Source organism: Chaetomium strumarium (genome assembly GCF_033439665.1).
Source record: "Chaetomium strumarium strain CBS 333.67 chromosome Unknown B0T15scaffold_4, whole genome shotgun sequence".
NCBI lineage: Eukaryota > Fungi > Ascomycota > Sordariomycetes > Sordariales > Chaetomiaceae > Chaetomium > Chaetomium strumarium.
Window position 1 is genome coordinate 2,005,329 of NW_026944432.1, and position 23,539 is coordinate 2,028,867.

General features: G+C 57.6%; 9 protein-coding genes across 9 annotated transcripts; 3 read left to right on the forward strand and 6 right to left on the reverse strand.

Annotated features, from left to right (window-relative positions):
• Positions 1–610: 610 nt before the first annotated feature.
• B0T15DRAFT_493789 (uncharacterized protein) lies at positions 611–1,177 on the reverse strand (the record flags this gene model as incomplete). The annotated part of the gene is made up of 1 exon (XM_062866971.1): positions 611–1,177. The coding sequence occupies one exon, from the start codon at positions 1,175–1,177 to the stop codon at positions 611–613; it is 567 nt and encodes a 188-aa protein (XP_062721418.1).
• Positions 1,178–2,195: 1,018 nt separating this feature from the next.
• On the reverse strand, positions 2,196–3,408 carry B0T15DRAFT_204193 (putative peptidase domain-containing protein). The gene is made up of 2 exons (XM_062862610.1): positions 2,795–3,408; positions 2,196–2,718 (listed from the first exon to the last, which is right to left on the reverse strand). Exons 1-2 carry the CDS (start codon positions 3,210–3,212, stop codon positions 2,369–2,371), a joined length of 768 nt encoding a protein of 255 aa, XP_062721419.1. The 5' UTR covers positions 3,213–3,408; the 3' UTR covers positions 2,196–2,368.
• A 525-nt stretch (positions 3,409–3,933) lies between these two features.
• On the reverse strand, positions 3,934–5,258 carry B0T15DRAFT_204228 (uncharacterized protein). The gene is made up of 2 exons (XM_062862611.1): positions 4,564–5,258; positions 3,934–4,473 (listed from the first exon to the last, which is right to left on the reverse strand). Exons 1-2 carry the CDS (start codon positions 5,092–5,094, stop codon positions 4,015–4,017), a joined length of 990 nt encoding a protein of 329 aa, XP_062721420.1. The 5' UTR covers positions 5,095–5,258; the 3' UTR covers positions 3,934–4,014.
• A 1,296-nt stretch (positions 5,259–6,554) lies between these two features.
• On the reverse strand, positions 6,555–9,111 carry B0T15DRAFT_511536 (CYTH-like domain-containing protein; the record flags this gene model as incomplete). Its single annotated transcript, XM_062867916.1, has 2 exons — positions 6,555–6,728; positions 6,790–9,111. The coding sequence occupies 2 exons, from the start codon at positions 9,109–9,111 to the stop codon at positions 6,555–6,557; spliced, it is 2,496 nt and encodes an 831-aa protein (XP_062721421.1).
• A 1,205-nt stretch (positions 9,112–10,316) lies between these two features.
• B0T15DRAFT_567514 (armadillo-type protein) lies at positions 10,317–14,309 on the forward strand. The gene is made up of 3 exons (XM_062870729.1): positions 10,317–10,633; positions 10,686–13,647; positions 13,700–14,309. The coding sequence occupies exons 1-3, from the start codon at positions 10,494–10,496 to the stop codon at positions 14,093–14,095; spliced, it is 3,498 nt and encodes a 1,165-aa protein (XP_062721422.1). The 5' UTR covers positions 10,317–10,493; the 3' UTR covers positions 14,096–14,309.
• A 146-nt stretch (positions 14,310–14,455) lies between these two features.
• B0T15DRAFT_502710 (uncharacterized protein) lies at positions 14,456–15,952 on the forward strand (the record flags this gene model as incomplete). Its single annotated transcript, XM_062867439.1, has 2 exons — positions 14,456–15,510; positions 15,646–15,952. The coding sequence occupies exons 1-2, from the start codon at positions 14,624–14,626 to the stop codon at positions 15,950–15,952; spliced, it is 1,194 nt and encodes a 397-aa protein (XP_062721423.1). The 5' UTR covers positions 14,456–14,623.
• A 141-nt stretch (positions 15,953–16,093) lies between these two features.
• On the reverse strand, positions 16,094–18,137 carry B0T15DRAFT_493794 (major facilitator superfamily domain-containing protein; the record flags this gene model as incomplete). Its single annotated transcript, XM_062866972.1, has 2 exons — positions 16,094–16,111; positions 16,197–18,137. 2 exons carry the CDS (start codon positions 18,135–18,137, stop codon positions 16,094–16,096), a joined length of 1,959 nt encoding a protein of 652 aa, XP_062721424.1.
• Positions 18,138–19,375: 1,238 nt separating this feature from the next.
• On the reverse strand, positions 19,376–20,747 carry B0T15DRAFT_204300 (uncharacterized protein). The gene has a single exon (XM_062862613.1). It carries the CDS (start codon positions 20,615–20,617, stop codon positions 19,424–19,426), a length of 1,194 nt encoding a protein of 397 aa, XP_062721425.1. The 5' UTR covers positions 20,618–20,747; the 3' UTR covers positions 19,376–19,423.
• A 1,315-nt stretch (positions 20,748–22,062) lies between these two features.
• On the forward strand, positions 22,063–23,480 carry B0T15DRAFT_204288 (glycoside hydrolase family 61 protein). The gene is made up of 5 exons (XM_062862612.1): positions 22,063–22,410; positions 22,510–23,099; positions 23,176–23,225; positions 23,278–23,312; positions 23,384–23,480. The coding sequence occupies exons 1-5, from the start codon at positions 22,283–22,285 to the stop codon at positions 23,412–23,414; spliced, it is 834 nt and encodes a 277-aa protein (XP_062721426.1). The 5' UTR covers positions 22,063–22,282; the 3' UTR covers positions 23,415–23,480.
• Positions 23,481–23,539: the final 59 nt, after the last annotated feature.

Here is a 23,539-nt window from a genome sequence, read left to right on the forward strand (position 1 = left end):
ATGGTCTTACCGCACAGTCATCGTCAGTCACTTGTTGGTCTCCTGCCAGTTCGGGCATTTAATCAATGTGATCTCTATCATCTCCAGTGATTCTAAATTTTCGATCACCAGATGCATCTGACTCCTCGAGTCCTCATCACATCTCCGCTGAGTCGGCGTTGGCAGAAGTTAGAACGATCTGCCTTGAGCCCAGTCTAATCTCAGCCAACAGGGGATCTTTTCTATCCAGCTCCCCCTCCAGCTTCTGCCGTTTTACCTGTTCCTCCTGCAATAGAAAACCCATTTTAGTATCATATCACTCTCAATCTACCAGTTTCCTCCCGGACAGGAAGTGATATATATAAACAGAAGAAAATAAGGGAACTCACCTTCAGCTCCTGAAACTTCCGTCTCTCCTCCTTCATCGGGCGTCGGCCTGACAGCCCACCGTAACCGTCTCCTCAGGCCACTCTTCACGTATCTTGCCTCTCTCAACGATAGATCCAGCTGCTCTAGTCTTACAGCTTCGTCGTGGAGAAGGTCGTCCACTAAAGTCAACCTCAGACTTTCCCAAGGCGGGCAAGAGTCGGTGAGGAGTCCCCACAACATCCACGAGTCGAGGCCCGAGTCCTTATGTGTTTCCAAATTCCCATTCAAACTGAAACCGATGGGCCGTCGACAGAAGGTCGGCCCGTGTTGTGGTCGTAAACAACACGGCTTCGATATTGAAGCCGCATTGCGGTGAGCTGACCAGCTCTTCGAACGCCGCCTCCATGAGTGCGGAAGCCTCCACCACATCCTGCCGGACAACCGAGAGATAGTAGCGGCTGATCCCGATGAGGTCATCCAGGCTGCATAGCGCCAGAATACCATCGGGATCCGAGTGGTGGAGGCTTTGATACTCCGCAAGAAGCGATTGGATCGTTTCGGTCGGCAGAACCGGTTGGCGGCTGCAGAGTTCGGTCGCTCTGCGGAGCATGTATGCGTCCACGAGCGCATTTCCCAGAGTCGCCTTGACCATGCGTCCCAAAATCCGCTGCCGGTCCAACAAGTATTGCTCATGCAGGACTGGCAATGAGCGGACTGCAGCCATCAGATCCTCCAAGTTCGAAATGGATGACAGGATCTGGATTCGGAGTTCCGCAGGCAGGGTCTCGCTGGTGGGACGAGGTTGGCAAGTTGTGAGTTGGTTCTCCATATTGAATTGATGGTGACTATGAGGTTGTAGCAAGCGTTGCTTGATGCTTGTGAATTTGAGTGGGAGAAAGAATTCCTGGCTTGATGGTTGTGAGTTTGACTGGGAAGAAGAAGCTCTCGCCCTCTTGGGCCGCAGGTCGACAGTTTTTAAATAAAGCCGCTCGGACGCACTCAAATCACTCCTTGCCACAGCTTGCGTCGAGCGTCGCCACATTCGTGTAGTATGATCAAGGTACTATATGTCCTCGACTTTACGTACTGTGTTCACTACATCAGACGACGTCCGGTGGCAACTAAGGCAAGTATGGACGTCACTGGTTAACTAGACAAGCCGTAGACGTCCTTCGAAGTTGCCTCGATTGATACTGTGAATGGACCAACGACAGGCCCAGAAGCTCAGGCGGTCCTAGAGCTGACGATAGACACCAGGGAGTATGGTGTAATACTCAGCGGAGCATACGCAAATGCCACGAGCCGGGGCCCGAGACATACCAGGTATTCGCCCACAGCGCTGAGCTGACTCCTTTCGGCTCGCAATAGTCGAGCGGCTTATAAGCGGCTCATAGATTGAGCTGTTCAACCTCTGGATCCGTTTTGTTCAAGCAAGCCGCGATGTATTCGCTCAAAGGGTGAGCGGCCTTTGGTTGGCTGTCCTCGAGAAACTGCCTTGCTTACTACCTTAGGTATTGTACCTATCCCGTTACTCTGGGCATCTCTAATCCACCAAGCAATAGCTCGTAGGTCAGGCGCGCCAGGTCTAACACGTACGGTGCATGGTAAGAGTAAGGTAAGTATTTACAGTACTGCAGCACTGGCATCATACACAGTCCTGAGCGGTGCATGTTTCAACCTAGAATGATCGTCCACTACGTGTACTAGAGGTGTTTTCAAGTTGTTCCCCAGTCTTGGTCTATGAGCGTGGTTTCTTCCCCCACACCAGATGATCAGAGAACGGTCCGATCAACCATCTCGACACCGCGCACTCTGAAACTGGACGAATATTGATTACTTCATTCAAGGTACATATCTCGGCGCCTGTTTTGTTTGTCTTACGCATCTAGAAGCACTGCAGGACATGCATGAGAATCGGGCTAAGCCGGCCCAATGCTAATTACATGACATCGCTCGATCCCGTTGGCCCCGGATATGCCCCCTTGCCCAACAAGCCCCGCGACGAGAATCACCTGGCATCTCAATTGCCCGTACATCCGACGCCCGGCGCAGCAATGTCAAACGCGTAGACGTCGATGGCGAAGTACTGGAGGGTGTCGCTGTCAATGGCCGACTTTGCCGGATCGGTCTTGGCCAGCTCAACCACGCCCTCGTAGTCCTCAGCGAAATGCTCGACGACGTTTTCGCTGATCCGCGGGACGTGCAACACCCTGTGCAGCAGATCGGTAGCCCAGAAGGTGTTGAGCGGCGACTCCGTCACCGTGTAGCCCAGGCCGCAGACCGAGTCGAGCCAGCGCCGCTTCGCGAAGGAGAGGTCGCAGATGACGGTTTCTTGCGTGGCGTTTGCTCCGCGCCAGTGGCCCGCCCAGCCTGGTTCATGAGAGTTGACTGTCAGCTTCAAGACACTGGATAGAGATTAGAGAAGTAAGGTAAGGAATTGACCCACCATCCTGCGTAGCGCAGTTGCGATCCGGGTCGTCGCAGCGGAAAGTCATGTTCCTGCGGTCTGCTGCAATGACACGCTCGTACCAGCCCAGGGGCGTGGCCGTCGCCGTGCCGTTTCCAAAGTATTTCTGCACGAAAGGCGAGTCACCTCCCCAGCGGAGGATGTGGTCGCGCGCATGCGTGGCAAGCTCCACGGTCTCGTTAAGAGCCCGCTCAAGCTGGCGACGCAACGTGGAATTGCAGGAAGAGTGGACGGGATATTCCGTGACCGCGCCTCTTCGGAAGTCCCATGGGGTTGGGCTGGCGCTTGAGGTGGATGTGCCGCTGGTCGAGGTGGCTGTAGTCTGTTCAGCGGGCGCGGGAAGAGCCCATGTGCTGACTCCGAAGAGGCACAAGACAGAAAGGAACTTGAGCTGCATCCTGATGGAGAGCTATGAGAGAAGTCCTGTGTAACCGGATTGTGTCCTATGTCTCTTCATCAACAGGCGGAGGGCCCGGAATTTATTCTTGTCCTGAACATGGCAGCATGGATGATGGCCCTCGACTGCGGACTGCCTCAGTGCCTCTTCGACAAACCACCTTCCGATCCTGTTCCTCGGGATGCGCCTAGACTTCGCTAACGCCAGGTTAGTTACCCTGCTGGACGAGAATAAGAGGCAAGGCTTCTCTTGGCCTTCCGAGATATCGCGCTATTTGACCTGAGGTGGTTACCGAGCGCTGAGCAAACTCAGTAGAAATGTTGTGATAGTCTTGGCTCACTCCGCCGGAGACGACAGGTCCCGCATCAACCCATCGGTTACCGGTGGAAGAGTTATCGAGAGAGACCGAGAAAAATCCAGCAAAAGCCTTGGCTAGGAACCTTGATGGCCCTTCGTTCCGTTGCGGTTGTATTTTTCTCACAACTCCAAAGCCGGCCATCAAGGTCCCCGCCAAGGGAACCAAGACTCCAACTGCATATGTAGCGTATGCTACCCCCACGTCTACGGCACCGATCCAGCCTCTCGTGCGAACTGCCACGCTCTTGGGTAGTCCGTCCTTGGGCCCGGTAGGGCTCGGCCATGTCATACCATCACGTCATACCGCATCCGACTGCTGACGTCCTTGGAAATGCCGCGGTTCACTAGGTCTTTGAGAGAGTCGGGTCACACCGGAGAGCAAATACTACGACATAGCACAGGATTCATCCTCCCTCCTTAGCTCATATGGCCCAGACCATGTTCCTTACAACACACTCTTCCGCCTCAGCCAACTCTCTACAGACGCCTTCAGATCCTCGTATGGCACGCCGATCAACTTATTCGCGCTCTCGTCCTCCGTCAGCGCATTCCCAGCGCCATCTGCAGAGTTGTGCGCCCTCAAGAAGTCCACAAACGCCCGCGGATCGCCCGCCGCGAGCTTCTCTTCGCCTGCCTTCTGCAGGTCGGCCGACTTCAGTTTCGTGACGGGGAGCTTCGACCCCGTGAGCTCCTCGACCAGCGCGATGAGCTCGTTCTGCGAGAGGTTGAACGACGCCGTGGCAAGGTACTTGTTTGCCGTCTCGTCCGGGTGCTTCAGGATGCCGGCCACGGCCCTGCCGATGTGGGCGAGATTGCTTGCATAGAACTTTTCGTTGCCCGAGTCGATAACCGTGGCCGTCTTGTCGTTGAGGTTGACAGTTCCCAGGCCGGAGAAGTCGAGACCCTATGGTTCCCCCAGTTTAGTAGCTCCCTGATGGCCACCCGATAACTTTTATCTGTCGAGAAGTTCGGAAGGTAGAAAACGAGTACATACCCAATCGAAGAACAGCCCCGTCGACAAGCCCGTCCACGTAAACTCCGGATTCTCCTTCACCTTCTCCTCCAAGTAATCCACGATGGCGATCTTGCCCGCCAGGATCTTTCCGATCGAGGTCCCGCGCACCTTGCGCGTGTGGATGCCGAACTCGGACGGGATGAAGCGCTTGACGCCGGCCGCCAGCGCCGCGTCGATGGCCGTCTTCTGTGCGGCGATCCCAGGCGCGCCGACGACCGAGACGACCGCATCTTGGCCGTGAAATGCGTCCTTGAGGGCGTCGAAGGAACTGTAATCTACCTTCTTGACGGGGAGGCTGTCGGGGAACTTGGGCGTCGAGTTCGTGGATCCCTCCCGCGTCACCCCCGTGACCGAGAAGCCTGCGGAGACGAGCTCGGTGATCACGGCCGGACCAAGGTTGCCGCTGCCCTGTTCGTGTACGTTAGCAATATGCAATACTGATTCCATGACGGATTGCGTGGTATTTGATTTTCTTACTCCGAGAACAGCGACTGTCTTGATGGACACCATTGCGTGGAAGTTACCGTTGAAAGATCCCAGGCTCAGGTGTTGATGGTCAAGGTTGGTGGTGATGCTTTTGAAGTACCTTACTCTTGAACGAAGAGGTAGCGAGGACGGGAATGTGATGAACAGGACCAGCTCATTGAAATACAGTAGCTCCTGCTCAAATTACTACCTTAGTTGAAGTCATATGTTGCAAGACTTGCGTAGTATTGCGGCATGGGAAGGAGCCATGAAACGGTTGACTTTCCCCGAAGGTGGGGTTACGTCCCGTCATTGCCGTCATTGCCCCTCCGGTCCGGGTGGGAACGAAGGTTCTACGACCGGCGGCTCGGCAGATGACCTGCGGCAGCAGGGTGCTTAAGTTGAATTACTATTTGATTGCTGAAACACTCCGTCTCGGGAGCCGCCAGCTGTGTGAGAAATCTTTTATCGCAACCCTACACGACGAAGACGGAACTGGTATCCCTAGCAGGCGATATATGGTACTCTTTTACCTACTAGTAGGTAGATCGACTTCCATCGTGTCGTCATCTACTACATCAAGGAGGGGAAAGGTGTCAGTGTCGTGTTGATTTGGTAAGCATGATATCTAGATTATCAAGTCCCGCCCCGCCGTCTACTACAGTACGACGAGTCATCTGCGTTCCATGTGGCATGATCTTGGTTCCACAAGCAGCGCCGGCTGGTAGCACGGCTGTGGCAGCGGTACACAACCTCGGACCCCCCCTCATTTAAACTGTCGACGGCGAGCTAGGACACAGTATCCAACCGAGGCTCTGGTCCGGCAGGGCTTGTGTAAGCACATGTGCTCTTGAGTCTTTAACTGACAGCACCGATTTGGATTTGAAGCAGACCAGACCATGCACCCACGGCCCTTCCCTCCTCTCGCAGTGGACGCGACCCAGGAGTCGGCTTCTCTTCATGCAATTGGGAGCGAGATCCGGCACTCGCGCTCTGCCAGTCTCAACTCTCTTGGAGCTGAGCGCCATCGAGGGGGTTGCATATGCCCTTGTTGTCGTACATACAAGCCGTGACATATGCTGTGTTACTCCGGCCCGAACCTAAGACGGGCATGAAGCAGTGCGCGCTGTGTTCTTGTAACGGCGTCTCTCAAAGTCCACCTGCCAGTTGTAAGTCAGGAATAGTCATGCGGGCTACTCTTATGACTACTAGTAGTACCGAAAAGAGAGGAATCTGAGGTATATTTTGATGCTCTTGCAGCGCCCAGTCTTCCCACCGTGCTCCGCCCAGAAGTGGTATCCTAAACGACGCTGATGAGGAGAACAGAAAGTGGAACAATCCACTCAAGAGAAAACGCATGGTCCGAGATTGGACCAGCTGAAACAAGTTGTACGCCTCCGTCCACTTGGCAGGTATCGTTGAGGCGCGGCCGTCTCACCCGTTCCACCCTTCGTAACAACGCGGGTAAAGCATCCCTTTGCGTCCCTGGCAATCGGATCGACCCCCTATGACCCGAATTCCTTCGCCTTCCGCGCTAGGATCCGGATATTATTGACTAACCCCTCCACCACCTCGACGTACTGATGAGGTTGACCCTCCATGGCCCTCTGGCCCTGATCAATGAGTGGGGTGGGATCAATCTCGACTTCCAGTTCGTGCTCCTTCTCTGTGCGCGGATTCTGCGTCATGGTTAGTGCTTCGACAGTTAAAGGGTTTCACGGAAATCAATGAATGACTTACACCTTGTCCGCCGACGCTCTGAGTCACCTGCGTTAAATCAATCTGGTAGCACCCATGCTTGTAACTCAATCGATCCTTGTTCCGCGCTGGGATGGGCGGACGTCCCGACGCAGCGGCCATGCTCTCCAGTTCCGCGATCTCGCCGTCCCAGTCCATTTCGAGATTCACGCTGATCCTACAGTCTAGCGGCTGGTCAGGGAAGTGCAGGCTGATGTCGGCGATGCGGGCCTTCACAATCTTGCTGAGCACTTTCTTCGTCTTCTGGTCATGCGTGACCCGTACCCTCGCGCCGTGGCCCTTGGCGGCGATGGGCCTGGCAACGCATACCGGGAGCATGCGATCGCGGTGTGAGGCGGGGATCTCGTAGAACGTGTCGACCTCGTAGCGGTGGCGGTAGTCGATCGGGAGACGGGGTCGTGGCAGACCGGCGTGGGCGGCCTTGTTGGCGGGGTGAGTTTGCTGAACGAGATAGTTGAGAAACTCGTTGAACGACCTGTGCTCTTTCTCCGTCATGGTAGAGCGGAACCCGAGCCAATTACCGCTATCGTTGAGGACGCATTCAGAAAGGACCGGGAGGTCCACACGATGGTTCGTGGATTTGTCGATGAGCATGCCGAGTTTGGCTTCAATTTCGAATTTGACACCGCGACTTTGGATTTCGCCTCTGTCTTGGTTTAGGATGACGTATTGAAATATGAAATCCGCGATCGCCTTGGTAAATGACTCCTGAGGAACCGAGTTGGTAATGCTCGCCTCCCAGGGGCCCAGTGCTCCCCACTGGCTGACTGCTTCCGGGGGCACGCTGGTTGCTGGAGTGATCGATGCCATGGAGCGTTTCTCCTCCGGCGATGCGTGGCGACTTTGGACGCGGTCGGTGCGGGCCGGCTGCCGATCGGGCTTGCCGTTGACCTGCGTGCCATTTTGCGCGAGCGGTTGATATAGGATTCGGTTGGGATTACTCGGGGCTTGATCTTTGCGCGACTGTGCCCATGGAGGAACAACCCGATGCGCCCTCCTCTTTTGGACGGTCGTCATCGGTACGGTCGGATGCTGCACAGAGCTACCAGCATCAGCGCGAGCGGGACGACTGTTCCGGTCTTCAAATGGGGGAGGCCGTGCGTCCCGCTTCTCCAACTCGTCTGGCTGTAGCTCACGATCTTCTAGCTTCCGCTTGGCCGGAGTAGCGGCGCGCTCTGACATAATCGGCGCGGGTTGGATTGCGGTAGGGCGTGAGTCTGGCTCCGAAATGGAAACTGAAGTCCCCGGTCGGCCAGAGCTGCTTGGCAAACTGGGGACGCGCGTTTTGGGACTAACGCTTAAGCTTCGGTCTCTGTCGCTCTGAGACTGTGGGCCCCGGACGGAGTCCTGGTTGCGGGAATCAGCGAAGCTTTGATCACTCGACTGCCTGGGCAACGATGGCGGCGGCGGAGGCGGCGGCGAGGTTCGTGACGTCAGGTGGAAACCCGGGGCGGCTAAACGCTGCTGGTACGGGCTTGGCGGCTGGCCGTACCCTATGGACTGGGCCGGGCGGGCCGACAGGGGAGCTGCTCCTCCCGGAGTGGGCGGTTGCGAGGATTGGTGCTGTTGAGGGTCCGCTTGCGCGAGAGGACGCGGCGTTGCCACGGGGCTGCCATGAGTGTACGGTGCGCCATATTGTGCCGGCTGGCTGTGGGCGGAAGTCGGTGTAGGCGTCGAGTGAGACGACTGAGACCTGTGCATATAAGGGTGCGCCGTACCGGGTGTCCCAACCCGGGGGGTCTGGGGAATGTGCGACGCCTGCATATACGAGGCAGTGGCAGGCGGGCCTGTCATACCGGCCGGAGCAGCTGGCGGCGGATAGCTGTCCCGATGGTACGTGCTGGCCGGCGGGTACTGATGTCGTTGTACAGGACTTGTCGGGCTTTGTTGCGGTGGGAATGGGTAGCCGCTTGCACTGCTGAGAGAAGCGGACGGGGTCTGCCGGTATGGAGAGGGTGTCGGCCCGGCAGCGAGACTCGGAGATCGGAGGTCGGCAGTTGGCATTTGTTGGAGCTGCGGCGGTGGGGGTCGGCTGGCGTACGGGCCAGCAGCAGCGGTCTGAAATGGGGGCGGAGATGCGAATGCGCCAGATGGCAGAAGCTGTGCGCCATAATCCTGCGCGATGTGTCGGCCGGGTGACGGCTGGGTCTGGCTGTAGTCGCGGAACGACTGCGACGGATTTGCTTGGATCGGTGTCGACGGGAGCGTGGGCTGCTGTGCTGGCTGCTGTGCTGGCGGCTGCGGCGGCTTGCTCGGCGCTGCTGTTGAAGGGCCGCTATCATTCAGTATACCCCGGAGATCCATCGTGAACTTGATTTCGGCCGCTGATCCACCTCCGTCTCCAGGCCACCCGAGCAGTCGCCGTCTCCCACGCGACCACGCTACCGTGCTTTCACTGTCTTTGCTCTTATCGTGCAGCACGCCTCCAACGGCTCATCGATCCGCCGCTTTCGCAATGGCCGACAGGGTACAGCAAACACAACAGTATCGTGTCGCAACGCGCACGCAGTGTTGTCGTGTCCTTATGTTCTTGGTAGTGCGCCAAACAGCGTCACATTGTCGTGTCGAGCTCTCGGTCGGCAAGGAAGCACGGGCACATGCAGTCGCGGCTATTCATTCCCATGTCAATACGGCGTCGCTGAGAAAAAAAGAAAAAGAGGTGTGGACTCGAAGCGGAGAAATAAATGCTGAAAGCTCTACTGCCGACACGGTGATAGCGTCATAGTGCGATGCATTACGCAGTAGCAGTCAAACGGCAGAGCTAAAAAGGCTGATGTGTGCGCCAGACGTGCGCGCAGGTGGATTCTGCTCCTGGCAGGCTTGGCCGTAGCAAACTAATAAATCGCCGTGACTGCCTAACAATGACCGACCCCCTCCGTTTCCGGAAGCACTGCTGTCTCGCGATTGCCATCTTTTATTCACTTTGATAGGAATATGTACAGCAAAAGGTAGAGCTGGAAAACGTCTATGACAGCTAAGCCGCAGTGCCTAGCGTCTAGGATACGATGCACGTCTGGTGTTGAGTGTTACCAGGTACAAGAGGCTCATGAGCCTTCTGTTGGTTCCCAATTGTCGCAACAAAAGTCGTAACTATCCATATCGCGGTTAGGTAATAAGGTCACAAGCATAGCTGTATCTTACCTCCACTAACCCAAACAGGAAGTCCCAAGGACAAGAAAAATAACTCGGTAATAAGCTCGCCTCAGCCCTCAGTTACAGCCAACATTAGGATGAGCCTGATTTTAGTGTATATCCACCAACCTTGTGCGCAAGTTGTGTTGCCCAGCAGGGAGTTTTTGTTCGACTAGTCTTTCCAAGCGGCTTTGCGGTTACTGGAAGGAGGCTGGAGTTTTGTAACTTTAGTATTGATGAGTGCTGGGCGCCAAGCCGGAGCCCGGAAAATTGCTAATTAGGAAGAACTCTGATTGGACAGGCGATTCGGGTTCTGTGCGCAAGGCAGGAGCTTCCTGACGTGGACCGCTGGTGAAGCTGTTGCCGCAGCTGAGATTCCAAACAGTTCGCCCTCTCCGTCCAACATCCCAATCAACCCTTGACCAGCCCAAGGCGTTGCACTAAGCCGAGGCGCACTTATCTCAGACCTAACTCGTAGAATTTGATTCCACAGCTCGTTAACTTCAACAATCCGACCGACCCTTCGAACCGGCATCATCCATACGATTATCACAATGCCCGGTCTCGTTTCAGCAACCGGAGTCTTGGCCTTCCTAGCCGACGAGGAGCCGGAGCTCAAGGTTTTCGCCCTCAAGACACTGAATGATGATATCGATACAGTTTGGACCGAGGTCGCGGGCGCGTTGCCCCAGATGTGGGTACCCCGTTTTCGCCCATCCTAATGCTGAGCTGACTTGCGCTTCCAGTGAGGCTTTGTACGAAGACGAGAGCTTCCCGGAGCGGCAGCTCGCTGCTCTTGTCCTCGCCAAGGTCTACTTCCATCTACAGGCGTACAATGACAGTATGACCTTTGCCCTTGCGGCCGGGCCCCTCTTCAACCTCGGCGCCCCTGGCGAGTTCGAGGAAACCATCATCTCGAAATGCGTCGACCAGTACATCGCCGTCTCGGCGGCCCGCCATACGCCTGCGAAGCAGTCCAAGAACGACATTGCGTTGCCTGCTCTGGCTACCAACTTTGGCAGCGGCTCGCTCGACGGGTCTGCTCTTCTCTCGCCCACCACCCCTTTCTCTCAGTCGACTCTGCCTTCCAAGTCTCTGCTCTCGCGGGCCTCGGTCGACAACACCATTCTTGATCCCACATTTCAGCCGACCAAGGAAGGGCGTTCTGCGTCTGTTGCCCAGATCACTGACGACAGCACGTGGTCGGCTCTGGAGAGTGCCATTGAGCGCTTGTTCGAGAGCTGTCTGAAGGAAGGCCGGTACCGGCAAGTGGTCGGCATCGCTGTGGAAGCCAAGAACCTGCATGTGATCCGCAGAGTGATTAAGCGCGCTAGCGAGGAAGGCAAGCGCTCCCAGACCAAGGCTCCGGAAGGTATCCAGGGCCCGGCGGAAGAGTTGATGGACTACGCCCTCGGCATATGCATGGACGTTGTGCAAGAACGTAGCCTGCGGACCGAGATTTTGCGCCTAATCCTGGATCTGCTCAACGACATACCAAACCCCGATTATTTTGCCATCGCCAAGTGTGTCGTTTATCTAGACTCGGACGAAGAGGCTTCCGCGCTACTTCGGCAGCTCGTCGCCAAGGGAGACAACAATGCGGTCGCGACCGCGTATCAGATCGCGTTTGATATCTATGACAATGGTACCCAGGAATTCCTGGCCAAGGTTATCAATTCTTTGCCTTCTGGCGAGCCGCCAAAGAAGCGTGAAGCGGAGCAGCCGACTGAAGGGGCCGCCGAGTCTGAGCCTCTTCTCCAGAACCAGGACAGCTCTGAAGAGACAACCGCGGAAGAGGCCCTCCCGGAGGAGGTGGCAAAGGTCTACCGCAACATCCGATCGATCCTCGACGGAAGCATGACAATCAAGCTGAACCTAGAGTTCCTCTATCGCAACAACCACACGGACCTCAGCATCCTCAACAAGGTCCGGGATAGCTTAGAGCCGCGCAACTCCATCTTCCACACAGCGGTCACGTTCTGCAACGGCTTTATGAATGCCGGGACGACACACGATAAGTTTTTCAGGGACAACCTGGAGTGGTTGGGCAAGGCGGTCAACTGGTCGAAGTTCACAGCGACCGCTGCGCTGGGTGTGATGCACCGCGGCAACCTCAGCCAGTCTCGCAAGCTCCTCGAGCCTTACCTTCCCAAGCAAGGAGGCGTTTCCAGCGGCTCCATTTTCAGTCAGGGTGGCGCGCTCTACGCATACGGCCTGATCCACGCTAACCACGGTGCTGAGGCTTTGGAGTATCTCCGTACTATGTTTAATGCCGCGGATGAAGAAGTCATCCAGCACGGTGGCGCCCTGGGCCTGGGCATTGCTGGCATGGCTTGCGGCAGTGAGCAGATCTACGAGGAGCTTATTAAGGTCCTGTGCGCAGACTCTGCCCTGAATGGCGAGGCCGTCGGCTTGTCGATTGGCCTGATCATGCTCGGAACCGGGAACGCCAAAGCGCTTGAGTCATTGTTCTCGTACGCTCATGAGACAAGCCACGAAAAGATTGTGCGTGGCTGCGCTCTCGGCATGGCGCTAATCATGTACGGCCGGCAGGAAGGCGCCGATAGCATGATTGAGGGCCTGCTCAATGACCCTGACCCGACGCTGCGGTATGGCGGTATCCTCACCGTGGCATTGGCGTACTGCGGAACCGGAAGCAATAAGGCCATCCGGAAGCTTCTCCATACCGCTGTGAGCGATGTGAGCGACGATGTCCGCCGCATTGCCGTCATGAGTCTTGGCTTCATCCTCTTCAGAAAGCCGGGCAGCGTTCCTCGCATGGTTGAGCTGCTCTCCGAGTCGTACAACCCCCATGTGCGGTATGGCTCTGCCATGGCCCTGGGGATCGCGTGTGCCGGAACCGGATTGGACGAGGCCATCGACTTGTTGGAGCCCATGATGAAGGATCCGACCGACTTTGTCCGCCAGGGTGCGCTCATTGCGTTGTCGATGATTATGATCCAACAGAACGAAGCCATGAACCCTAAGGTCACCACGATCCGGAAGACACTGAAGAAGGTTGTGGGCGACCGTCACGAGGACGCCATGACCAAATTCGGCGCTGCGCTTGCGCTGGGCATCCTTGATGCTGGCGGTAGGAACTGCACCATCGGCCTCCAAACTCAGACGGGCAACCTCAACATGGCGGGCATTGTCGGCATGGCCGTTTTTACCCAGTACTGGTACTGGTTCCCGTTCACGCACTTCCTGTCTCTCAGTTTCGCTCCCACTTCCATCATCGGCCTCGACCACGACCTTGAAATGCCCAGCATCAAGTTCTACTGTGCCACGCGTCCCAGCCTCTTTGACTACCCGCCCGAGCAGGAGGTCAAGGTTGAGGAGGGACCAGCTCCCGTCACTACGGCCATTTTGTCCACTACGGCCCAGGCCAAGCGCCGCGCGCAGAAGAAGGAGCGCGCACAGCGCCGCGAGAGCATGGACGTTGACACACCTACCGTGGCCAAGACGAATGCCCCGGCCGGCGACAAAATGGAGGTGGACGAAGAGAACAAGCCCAAGGCGGAAGAGCCCAAGGAGAAGAAGGAGGGCGAGGCTGGCGCTGACAAGGAAGCACCGGCTAGCCCCGATGGCAAGAAAAAGGCCGAGAAGGAAAAGGTTGGCTACGAGATTGAGAACATGTCTCGTGTTCTCCCTGGCCAGTTCAAGTACATTAGCTTCCCCGCTGGACGCTATAAGCCGGTCAAGAAGGCATGTCTAGACATCTTCCATTCTTTTTTTAAGTTTGCTAACAAATTCATAGCCTACCGGCGGCCCTATTCTCCTTCATGACACGCAGCCTGGCGAGCCCAAGACTCTGATCGAGGAGAAGCTCAAGAAGGTGACCACTGAGCGTGCACCTGTGGCCGGTGCTGCTACTGGGGCCACGCCTCGTAACACGGCGCAGTCGCTACTCTCGAACTGGTCCCAGGGAAGAGGGCTGCCTTCTGGCAGCAGCCTGCAGGAGCTTAATGAGCTGTTCCAGCTGACAGCCCGTGGTGCGGAGGGACGTGCTGCTGAACTGGGCGGAGCTGGTGGCGGAGCGGCCGCGGCGGCTGGTGTGCTGACGGCTGTGGATGAGGACAACGAGGGCGACGAGGAAGCGCCAACTCCGGCTGACTTCGAGTACTTTACAGATGCTGAGGATAACGAGGACTAGGGGCGCGAGGCGCTGTTCTAGTATCTCGTGGGGCACTTGTTCAAGTCTGAGTCAGACTCCGAGTAAGGGAAGCGTCCTCCGCAGTTGGGGATAAGGTGCATGTACAATAACCTGCTGTCAATCTACGAGTTAGGAAGCCACAAAGTATACTGCTGCTGATGCGGTTGCTTGGGCCGCCGACCTTTCATTTCAATATCAGAACCGAAGACTCCCAGTTCACAGTGTGCTAATAATGGGTGCATTGACCGCCCGTTTTTCGAGTCCCTTTGGGAGAGCTTGGCGGCAAAGGGCCCTGAATTTCACATGCTTGTGGAAGGCCAAGACCGACGTCATCGAGTTGCCCCATCTTGCAGCGAGAAAGGGAATAAAACGACCTACGATTGAGCTTGACCGAACAAGTCGAAATTCGAAAGCCCATAACCACACAGCACACTTTACTGTACTAACGTTACTCAACCTCATCCGTTACCTTTAGTGCTCAATCACCACTTTTGAACCCCGAGTTTCTGCCCATCAAAGCTGGCTCAGATGGCAGACAAGTACGTCATCCGGGTGACGGCGGGCCCAGGCTACGACCTCGCCTCGCACGTCGAAGTGCCCGTCAACTCGGCCAAGCCCGTCCACATCGCCAGCGACCGGATCGAGGCCGACCTCAACGTGCGGGTGCAGAACTACAGGGGCCTACCCCGCAACGCGCCGAGCACCTCGCCTTACTTCGAGGCCGAGCCGCATAAGTACAACGGCGATCAGTATTCAATTGCGTTCAGGTTCCGCTTGAAGCGTCCTCCGCCTCCGCCTGCACCGGGGAATGACGGAGAGGCTACGGTTGTGAGGGGAGATGATGAGGATGAGGAGGAAAGGGGGACGCGCGGAGCGGAGGACGATAACCAAGCAGAACAAGCAGAAGAAGAAGAACAAGATGATGATGATGATGACGTGGACGGTGTCCCCGGCACAGACCTCCAATTCGGCAATGACTTCGACCACCCGATCCGCAACCGGCTGCCGCCGGGCTTCGGCACGGCCATGAACATCGTCAAGTGGTGGATCGACCCGGGGCTGGAAGGCGATCCATACGCCGACAAGCCCTATCTCTACGGGCCGGCGCTCAGTTCGTTCAACACGGTGCACGTGGGCGAAGGGGAAGTTGACGAGGCCCGCGGCGGGCTGTGGTTTGACGAAGGCGGCGACGAAAGGGGGCTGGTCTGGCGGAGGGAGCTCGGCGCGCCCGACAACGCCAAGGCGCGCATGAAGTGGGCGCTGAAGGCACCGAACAAGGAACGCTGGACGTGGGAGTACGGCAGGACGTACGGCGCCGATTTCTTTAATCCGTACGTCGACTTCAGCGAGTTTGCGCTGCGCTTGCCGGGGTTCAATCTGCCCATTATGCGGTACTGGGATGGCCAGGGCTTGAGGTACGTTTTCCTCTTCCTTTTTTTTTCTTTCTTTTCTTTCTTTTGTCGTTTCTGTTGTTGATGACGGCGTGTATGTCTTGTGCACTTCTTTTTGGCCGAGGACGCACTCACACACACACGCACGCACAACTTCAGGCACCACCGCAAGCGCTCACACCAGCTCAGATATGTACTCCGCAACCGCTCGACCGGGCAAGTCTATCTTGTTGTGCTGTTCTCGCTGCACATGGCGGAAGATATCAACGAGGATGGCACGCTGAAGCCTGCGGCGCTGGAGGCTATCGAGCAGGCATCAGGGGGTATGAAGGCGACGCCGCTTGAGCCGAGACCAGACATCGAGCCAAAACCGGATGGGGAGCAGGTTCCGGAGGAGGAGGCGTTGGAGGAAGCAAGGCGGAAGCTGTCCTGGGTGGACGTGAATGCGGAAGACGACGTAGATTAGGTAACGATATGGACATGCTAGAAGCCAACAAGGCTTGCAACACGACTTATATATCATGTTCACTAGAACCTCAATGCATGCACGGCTCCAATCAACAAATTCGTCAAGCGCCAGCCCTGTCTCCATCCGTCCCCACCTAATTTACGTCCCTTCGAGTTGCTGGGATCAAGGTCAGTGAGTTTAACCCATCTGCCTTCAAAGTGATACACACACACAGAGAGAGATAGAGAGAGAGAGCACTTACACTAGCAAACGGACTCCTCGCCCTGATCCTCTGCCCAAAGAACACCAACACCCACGGCACGACCGTCAACGCAGTCGCAATCCCGCCCAGCACTGCCCCGGCCCTTGCGTCCCCTAAGTTCCGGAACAGCGGCCCCGTGACGAGCGGGAAGGCGCCGCCGAGGATATTCCGGCAGAAGGACTGCGCGGCCAGCGCCGACGACGCATACTTGTGGTAGGTGTCGGCGAAGTAGTTGAAGACTGCCAGGTAGATCAGGAGGATGCCCATCGTGGCCAGGACCACGCCGATGGCCGGCGCGATCCAGTGCGTGTCGGCGCGGGCCGTGAAGCCAAACACGAACAGGCCGATCGGGAGCAGCGTGCTGCTGATGCACGTGAAGTAGAGACGCGACTCAGGGGACGAGGCCGGGAAGTGCCGGCGGAGGAAGCCCCAGAAGCGGTCGGAGCGAGCGGGCGGGGATGGGGGTGCGGGGATTTTGCTGTTGGAGTCCTCGGAGGTGTTGCCGCTGTCAACTTTGGCCTCGTCGAGAATGGGGGTCGCCCATTTCGGGTGTAGTAGGACCTGCTGCTGCCAGATGCCGATGGCGGTTGCGAGCACGGCGCCGATGATGGTGGAGGCGAACATGTAGCCCGCCTGCTCGAGTGACCAGCCGTACACGACCTGGAAGACGAGCGGGATGGAGCCGAAGGTGAGGTACAGGATGCCCCAGGCAAAGGCCACCCACAGGGAGAAGAAGAAGACAACGGATTCTGTGAACAGGAGGTGGAAGGGCCGCGAGACCGAAGTGGCAATCATCTTGCCGAGGGACGCCCGCTCCTCGTCCTCCTTGACCCGCCACCGGATCCGTTTCAGTTCCGTCGCCGCCGCCGCATGGTGAAGTTGGGTAGGAGTGACGCTCTTCTCCTCCTCGAACGAGACACCGCGCAGATTCCCACTCCCACTGGCCTCGACATGCCACACCCCGAAATAGCCTTCCCCTTCCAGCTTCTCATACCACTTATTCAGCGCTCTCGCCTTCCTCGACAGCAGCACCGACCCCCGACTCTCCCGGAAACACACCACCAACGCCACCATCAACACACCACCCATCACAACCTGATGCCAGAAGATCCACTTCCACCTGTCCCCCTCCCGCAACCGGTGCGCCATGATCGCACCCACGAGCGGCCCGGCCCCGGTGCCGGCCAACACGGCACCGCTGAACAGCGCCATGGGCATGTTCCGCCCCCTCGCATCCCACATGTCGGCAATGACGCCGCCGACCATGGTGCTGAACACCGACCCGCCCACGCCGACGAGGAAGCGGGCCACCAGCATGCCGGCGAGCGAGTCCACGACGCCGCAGACGGCCTGGAACACCACGTACACGACGCCCGCGGCCACAAAGACCGGGTACCGCCCGTTCATCTCGGACAGCGGCGCCAGCACCATGGGCGCGAAGGCGAAGCCCAGGCAGAACGTCGTGATGCCCGTCAGCACGGCCTCCGTCGACGGGTGGTCTTCACGCAGGGACGACCGGATCAGCTGCTGTGGTGGCGAGTAGGAGCCCGCTGTGTAGGCTGTTAACCACGTGGCGATGCAGGAGAGCGCCAGAATGAGGTATTTCCGCGAAGGGGCCCAGGTGAGCGGATCCGTGTAGCGGGTGAGGTCTGGTGGTGGAGGGGGAGCGGGAGCGGGAGGAGGATGGCGGGGATTTGGGGGTTCCGTCCGTTTCAGGGGGCGTTGGAGCGTCGTGTTGGCTGTTGGGAGGGGGTTAGCGGCGAAGGTGAGGTAGAGATGCGTGATTTCGGTGGTCTCGTCCGGGCCGGCGTAGGACGGTGAGGTTGGGGGGTCGGCTCGGGGTGTTGATGAGGGCTGTTCCGGTGCTGATGCTGTGCCGGGCCCGTCTCCTGTCCCGGAATTGTCTACCACCGGAGCTTGGCTGTCCCGTAGCCCAGCCATCGTCGCTCTATGACGTTGTCTCGATGGAGCCGGAAATGTTGAGGAGTGACATAAAAAGTATATGCTGCTCGAAATAATGAGGCCGGCCGACAGATACCAGCAGGACAGGCGGCATAGAGTCGAAAGCAGGGCGTGAGACCGTGAGACTGTCCCAACTCGGCTGCTTGCCAATGGTGCTAGGAGTAGGTATATCTAAGAAAAGGAGCACAGTACTGAGATCTGTAGATCAACAACAGCGGCAAGAGCGATTTACACTAGTCTCTTTGCATCGGATTTCCCTCTTCCATGTTAAACCCGGAGCCGATGGATACTTGGCAGGGGACCAAAGACATCACCGGGGACAACCCGGATCTATCTACCTAGTACCTTACATGCATACATACCTGTGTACATACGCTATGGACGGCGTGCTCCATCTTCGGTCGAGAAAGAGGCCGCACAATTTGCATCGCACGGTTCACACCTCCATCACATACTGTAGGCTTGCACAGACCTGAGGGCTTCGGGAAGTCCTCGTTGGGGGCGAGACTGTCTTCCCGAGCAATGAAGACGAACAACGTCGAGTGAAAAACCCAGAGACCGGTCAGAAAGGTAACAAATGAGGGCTTCCATCTCAGCTGCCAGCATGCATAGACGAGATGCAACTCACCGGCACTGTACAATTATTAAGACGGATAGAGGTTGTTGATTGGTGAAACGGGAGGCGAGGAGAGGGCATGGTGGTGGCAGCCGCATCTGTGCCGTAACCGTTGCTTTGACAGTGGGACCTTCCGCAGATGACTCCTAAAACCGATTATTGCCGGATCCACAGAAGCTTATCAACCAATGAGACGCGTTGTCCTGCTACCGATCAACTGCACTTCCCCGCTTGACGGAAAGCTTGAAGTTCCTCAATCATGATCCTTCAAGGGGGTTAAATTTTCTCCAGTGCATCACCAAATGACAGCCCTTTGAACGCTGTTCTTGGCTGGCACCATGGAGCCGATAACGCAGCAAGAGAAGAGAGTCAGCGCGGGACTACCACCAAGGCGAAAGACGCGAGCCAGGCGCATATCATCAACTCAACTTCCGGCAATTCGAAAGAGAACCTTCATATGGGATTATGGATCGATCTCGCCATGCCTTATTTACAGGGGATACATTTGGCGCCACCACACCTCCACCACACACCCCGCCGTCATTCCTAGGTAAGGTCGAGCTACCGGTGCCTATGACTATCCATCATCAGAGTGAAATCGGCTCTTCCACCGCCCGGCCCGACGTTTTCTGAGGGGCCTGCCCGACTGTCACGAGAGCGTGGGGAGGCTGGTGGCCCAAGGCGCCCAGCTGGCGGCATCGACATTGGCGTCGCTCCGCTCGACGGCCGGGGGCGCGGTGCTGCCGTTGAGCAGGAAGTAGTTGATGTAGGCGGTGAGCTCCGAGTTCTGGCTGCTGGGGAACTGGCAGTGGTTGTGGCCGCCGACGAGCGAGAAGCCCATGTTGTTGGGCACGCCGTAGGCCTTGTAGATCAGCCGGCCGGCCTTCATGCAGCCCGTGGTCGACACGGGGCCGAGCCAGTCGATGTTGTTCTCGAAGGCAATCAGCCCGCGTGGCACGATCATGGCCGCCAGGAAGTGGTGGTCCTGCGGGATCGTCGTGATGGACCGCACGTACGGGTCGAAGTTGCGGCTGAACCACGGGTTCTCGCCGATGATCTGCTGCGCCGTCTGGATGTTGGCGCCCGACGCCTTCTGCTGGTCGCTGATGCGCCAGCACGCCGCCCCGCCGGCCCCGGACTCCTGCGGGATCGTGAGCGCGATGCGGTCGACGAAGGCGCCGGTCACGAAGGCGCCCTTGCCGTTGCGCGAGCAGCCCGTCACGCCGAGCCGCTTGGTGTCGATGCCCGACGCCGCCCCGACCTGCTCCAGCCCGTCGATCAGCCGGTCCACGCCCCAGGCCCACGCCGTGAGCGACCCGGCCGAGTGGCTGCTGCCAAAGAGGTCGTAGAACTTGCCGCGCCCGCGCGAGCCGCTGCCGGACTGCGCGCCGAACTCGTCGTTGTTGAACGTGATGGTCGCCACGTTGCTGGGGATCGGGATCGACGCCCCGCCGATGCCGATGATGGCCGGGAACGGCCCGCTGCCGGACGGCTTGCGGATCGACGCCGAGAACGAGATGGTCTTGCTGCCCACCGTCACCCGGACCGTGATACCGTTGCCGCTCATCGACGCCTCGACCTTGTCCGGCGGCGGCGGATACGTGCCCAGCTCGTACTGCTGCATGATCTTGCTGATCTCGGCCTTGCGGCACTCGAAGTCGGCCTTGGTGGTGATCTTGTTGCCCGCCGCCGACGTGAAGGGGTCGGGCAGCTTGGCCGAGTTGACGGTCGGGTAGCTGCCCTGCGTCGAGCACGTCGACTGGCGCTCAAAGATCTCGCTGGCGGGCGCCGCCACGGCGAAGGCCGCGCTAGCCACCAGAAGGGCGGAAGCTAAATGCACCATATTATTCTTTATGCCGGGAAGCTATTGACAGCTGCTGTTGGTTTGGATGCCACGAGCGGAGGTGTCCTCTGCTGGTTGATGTCGCTCCTCGTTGCGGCCATCTTTATATCTCATGGCGGGAGGCGCTGCGTTCATGGGCCCGGCTCATGCAATTACTTCCGGCCGCGTGGCGCTGTTCCGGGCGAGATTAATCATGGGTCGGAATCCATATTGGACAGTCGACGACAATGACCACCGTCCTGGTTTCCTTCGCGCCCCTCGATGAGCGACAAGGGAAAGCCCCCACTGGATACTGTGGCGGATTGGAACCTTCCCCGCTCCCTTTTCCTCCGTACTTCCATCCTGCACTTGCAGCCCGAGTGGTCCTGTCCTGTTCGCTGCCAGAGAGGTCAACAAGCGTTGTGCGCCCCAGCCAAACCGTTTGGCGGCTGAAAAGGCAACTCCGAGAGCCCTACCTTGGCACTTTGGATTAGCGCGGGTCCAAGCCAGAGCGATTCTAAGGGGCGACTCTGGGGCAGGTTCGGGTAATATGGCTATTTGCCGGCCCTCCGCTGATCATTTCTTCGGGCCCTACTTCGATCCCCGATTGGCACGGCCGACTGGAGACTGCCGAATGCAGCCACGGCCGCGTCGGCCCCGGGGTTGCGGGGCAAAACCTTAGTCTGTGTTCTATCATCCTTCTCTGCCGTTTCTTTTGTGTTTCCCTTCTTTCGCCTTGTCGTCTCTTGAAGGCTATAGGTGGGAAAACTGTCCTGTCAGGGATATTGCGCTGCTACTCCAATATGATGAAGGGCATGGAATTATGGGGACAATATGCGGTTTCCCAAGTTCACCCTTCTCGAGATCTGATGTCTCGTTGTTGCCTCCCTGTCCAGGAAAAGCTTGTGTCACTGCCCTCAGCAAAAGCAAAGCAGGCCAGCAGTTATCAGTCAACATCAAATCATGGAGCCAATGTCCGCAGCTGGCGATCTTTGTTATTCGATTCCTGACTTCCGTCTTGGGCGCTATCGATGGACATGACGATGCAGCATCTGAACATCCGGGGTGTCATCGAGTCTGTGTCACATCCCACGTCGGAGTGTTTTGGCTGCCAAGCAGCCTGACAGGTTGCTGGGGGTGCCTGATATGCCAGCGGCTTGCATGTGTGACCGGCAAGGTCTTTTCGCCGTGTAATGTCGTCATGTGCGGTCCTCAATGTAACCCGTGCTTGGCGTCTAGAAGGTGAACGCCTCCGATTGCTACGCTACATTTGGATATCTCCCAATTCGGGGCCCGGCTTTACGCGGTCAAGTTGGTGCTCGCCTCATCGGGAAAGTCCTTGTTTCTCGTGGCATGGAGTGTCGGTCCTGGGTTGTCTGGTCTAGCCGATCTGTAAGAAGCATCCTTGTTCATCAGGCACGGTTATGTCTAAATTGGGCATGGAGCGTATACGCATCAGTGGACTAGACTCACTGTAATCTGTACCGAGGGGCTTTCCTGTGTTGCTGGTATTGAGCGAGCCGAGAAGTAGATGAGGTCCTTACCCAGACTCTCTCTACCCTCATGCTACTGAACAACCCAGTCAGACGAGCACACACCCATGCCGGCCGGCTGTAATGGACCCCCTTCCTCCGCGGCCAAGATATACTACCAGCCTCACTCCCCGAGATCCCACCTGGAAGTTACATGCCCAGCTCCCTTCAACCATCCGCCATGGCATTCCTGCTCTTGGCAGCCTTGGCCACTCTCACACGCCCGGCCCACGCTCACGGCGGACTGGCTAACTACACCGTAGGCAACACATGGTACAGAGGGTGCGTATACAGAGAGTAACAGATAGACGGATAGACCGGCAACACTTCACGCTTGGCTTTTACTGACTGACTGACTGACTGACTGCCTCCGGGTCACAGCTACGACCCGTCGACGCCACCCGCAGACCAGCTCGGCCAAGCCTGGATGATCCAGCGTTCCTGGGCGTCCATCGACCCCATCTTCAGCGTCGACGACAAGTACCTGGCCTGCAACAACCCGGGCACGGCGCCGCCGTCCTACATCCCCATCCGCGCCGGCGAGACCATCACGGCCGTGTACTGGTACTGGCTGCACGCCCTGGGGCCCATGACAGCCTGGCTCGCGCGGTGTGGTGGTGATGGTGGCGATGACGACGACGAGACAGACTGCCGCGACGTGGATGTCAATCGAGTGCAGTGGTTCAAGATCTGGGAGGCCGGCCTGCTGGAGGGGCCCAACCTGTCCGAGGGCCTGTGGTACCAGAAGAAGTTCCAGAACTGGGATGGCCGTCCGGACCTGTGGCCCGTCACCATCCCTGAGGGCCTGAAGGCCGGGCTGTACATGATCCGGCACGAGATCTTATCGCTTCATGTCGAGAATAAGCCGCAGTTCTATCCCGAGTGTGCGCATCTCAATGTCACCGGGGCCGGGGACCTGTTGCCGCCGGAGGAGTTTCTGGTTAGGTTCCCCGGGGCGTATGATAAGGATGGTGAGTTTGTGAAAGTTGTTTGTTTGAGGGGAGGCGGTTGGACTTGGAAGGGGTGATGCAGCTGACATGGGGCTAGATCCGTCTATCAACATCGATGTGTACGCGGGGCCGACGGCGAATTCGACGGTGAGTGAGTTTGGGGCGGGAGTTGTTGAGAGCGGGATTGACGCGATTGCAGAATTATACGATACCGGGAGGGCCGATATGGGATGGGTAAGCCTCTATTCTACATACCTTGAGCACTTGGCGGCCATACCAGTACTCTGAACTAATCTCGCGGATAGATTTGGCATGTCGGGACAAGTAGTGTCTTGAATGATAGCAGAACCAGCTGCCCATCTTATACTAGTCGTGACTACTAATCCATCCTGAGCCGCAAAAACAAGGCAATGTTAAGAAAGGGCCACGAACATCGTGAATCCTGCTACCCCTTCCTTCAG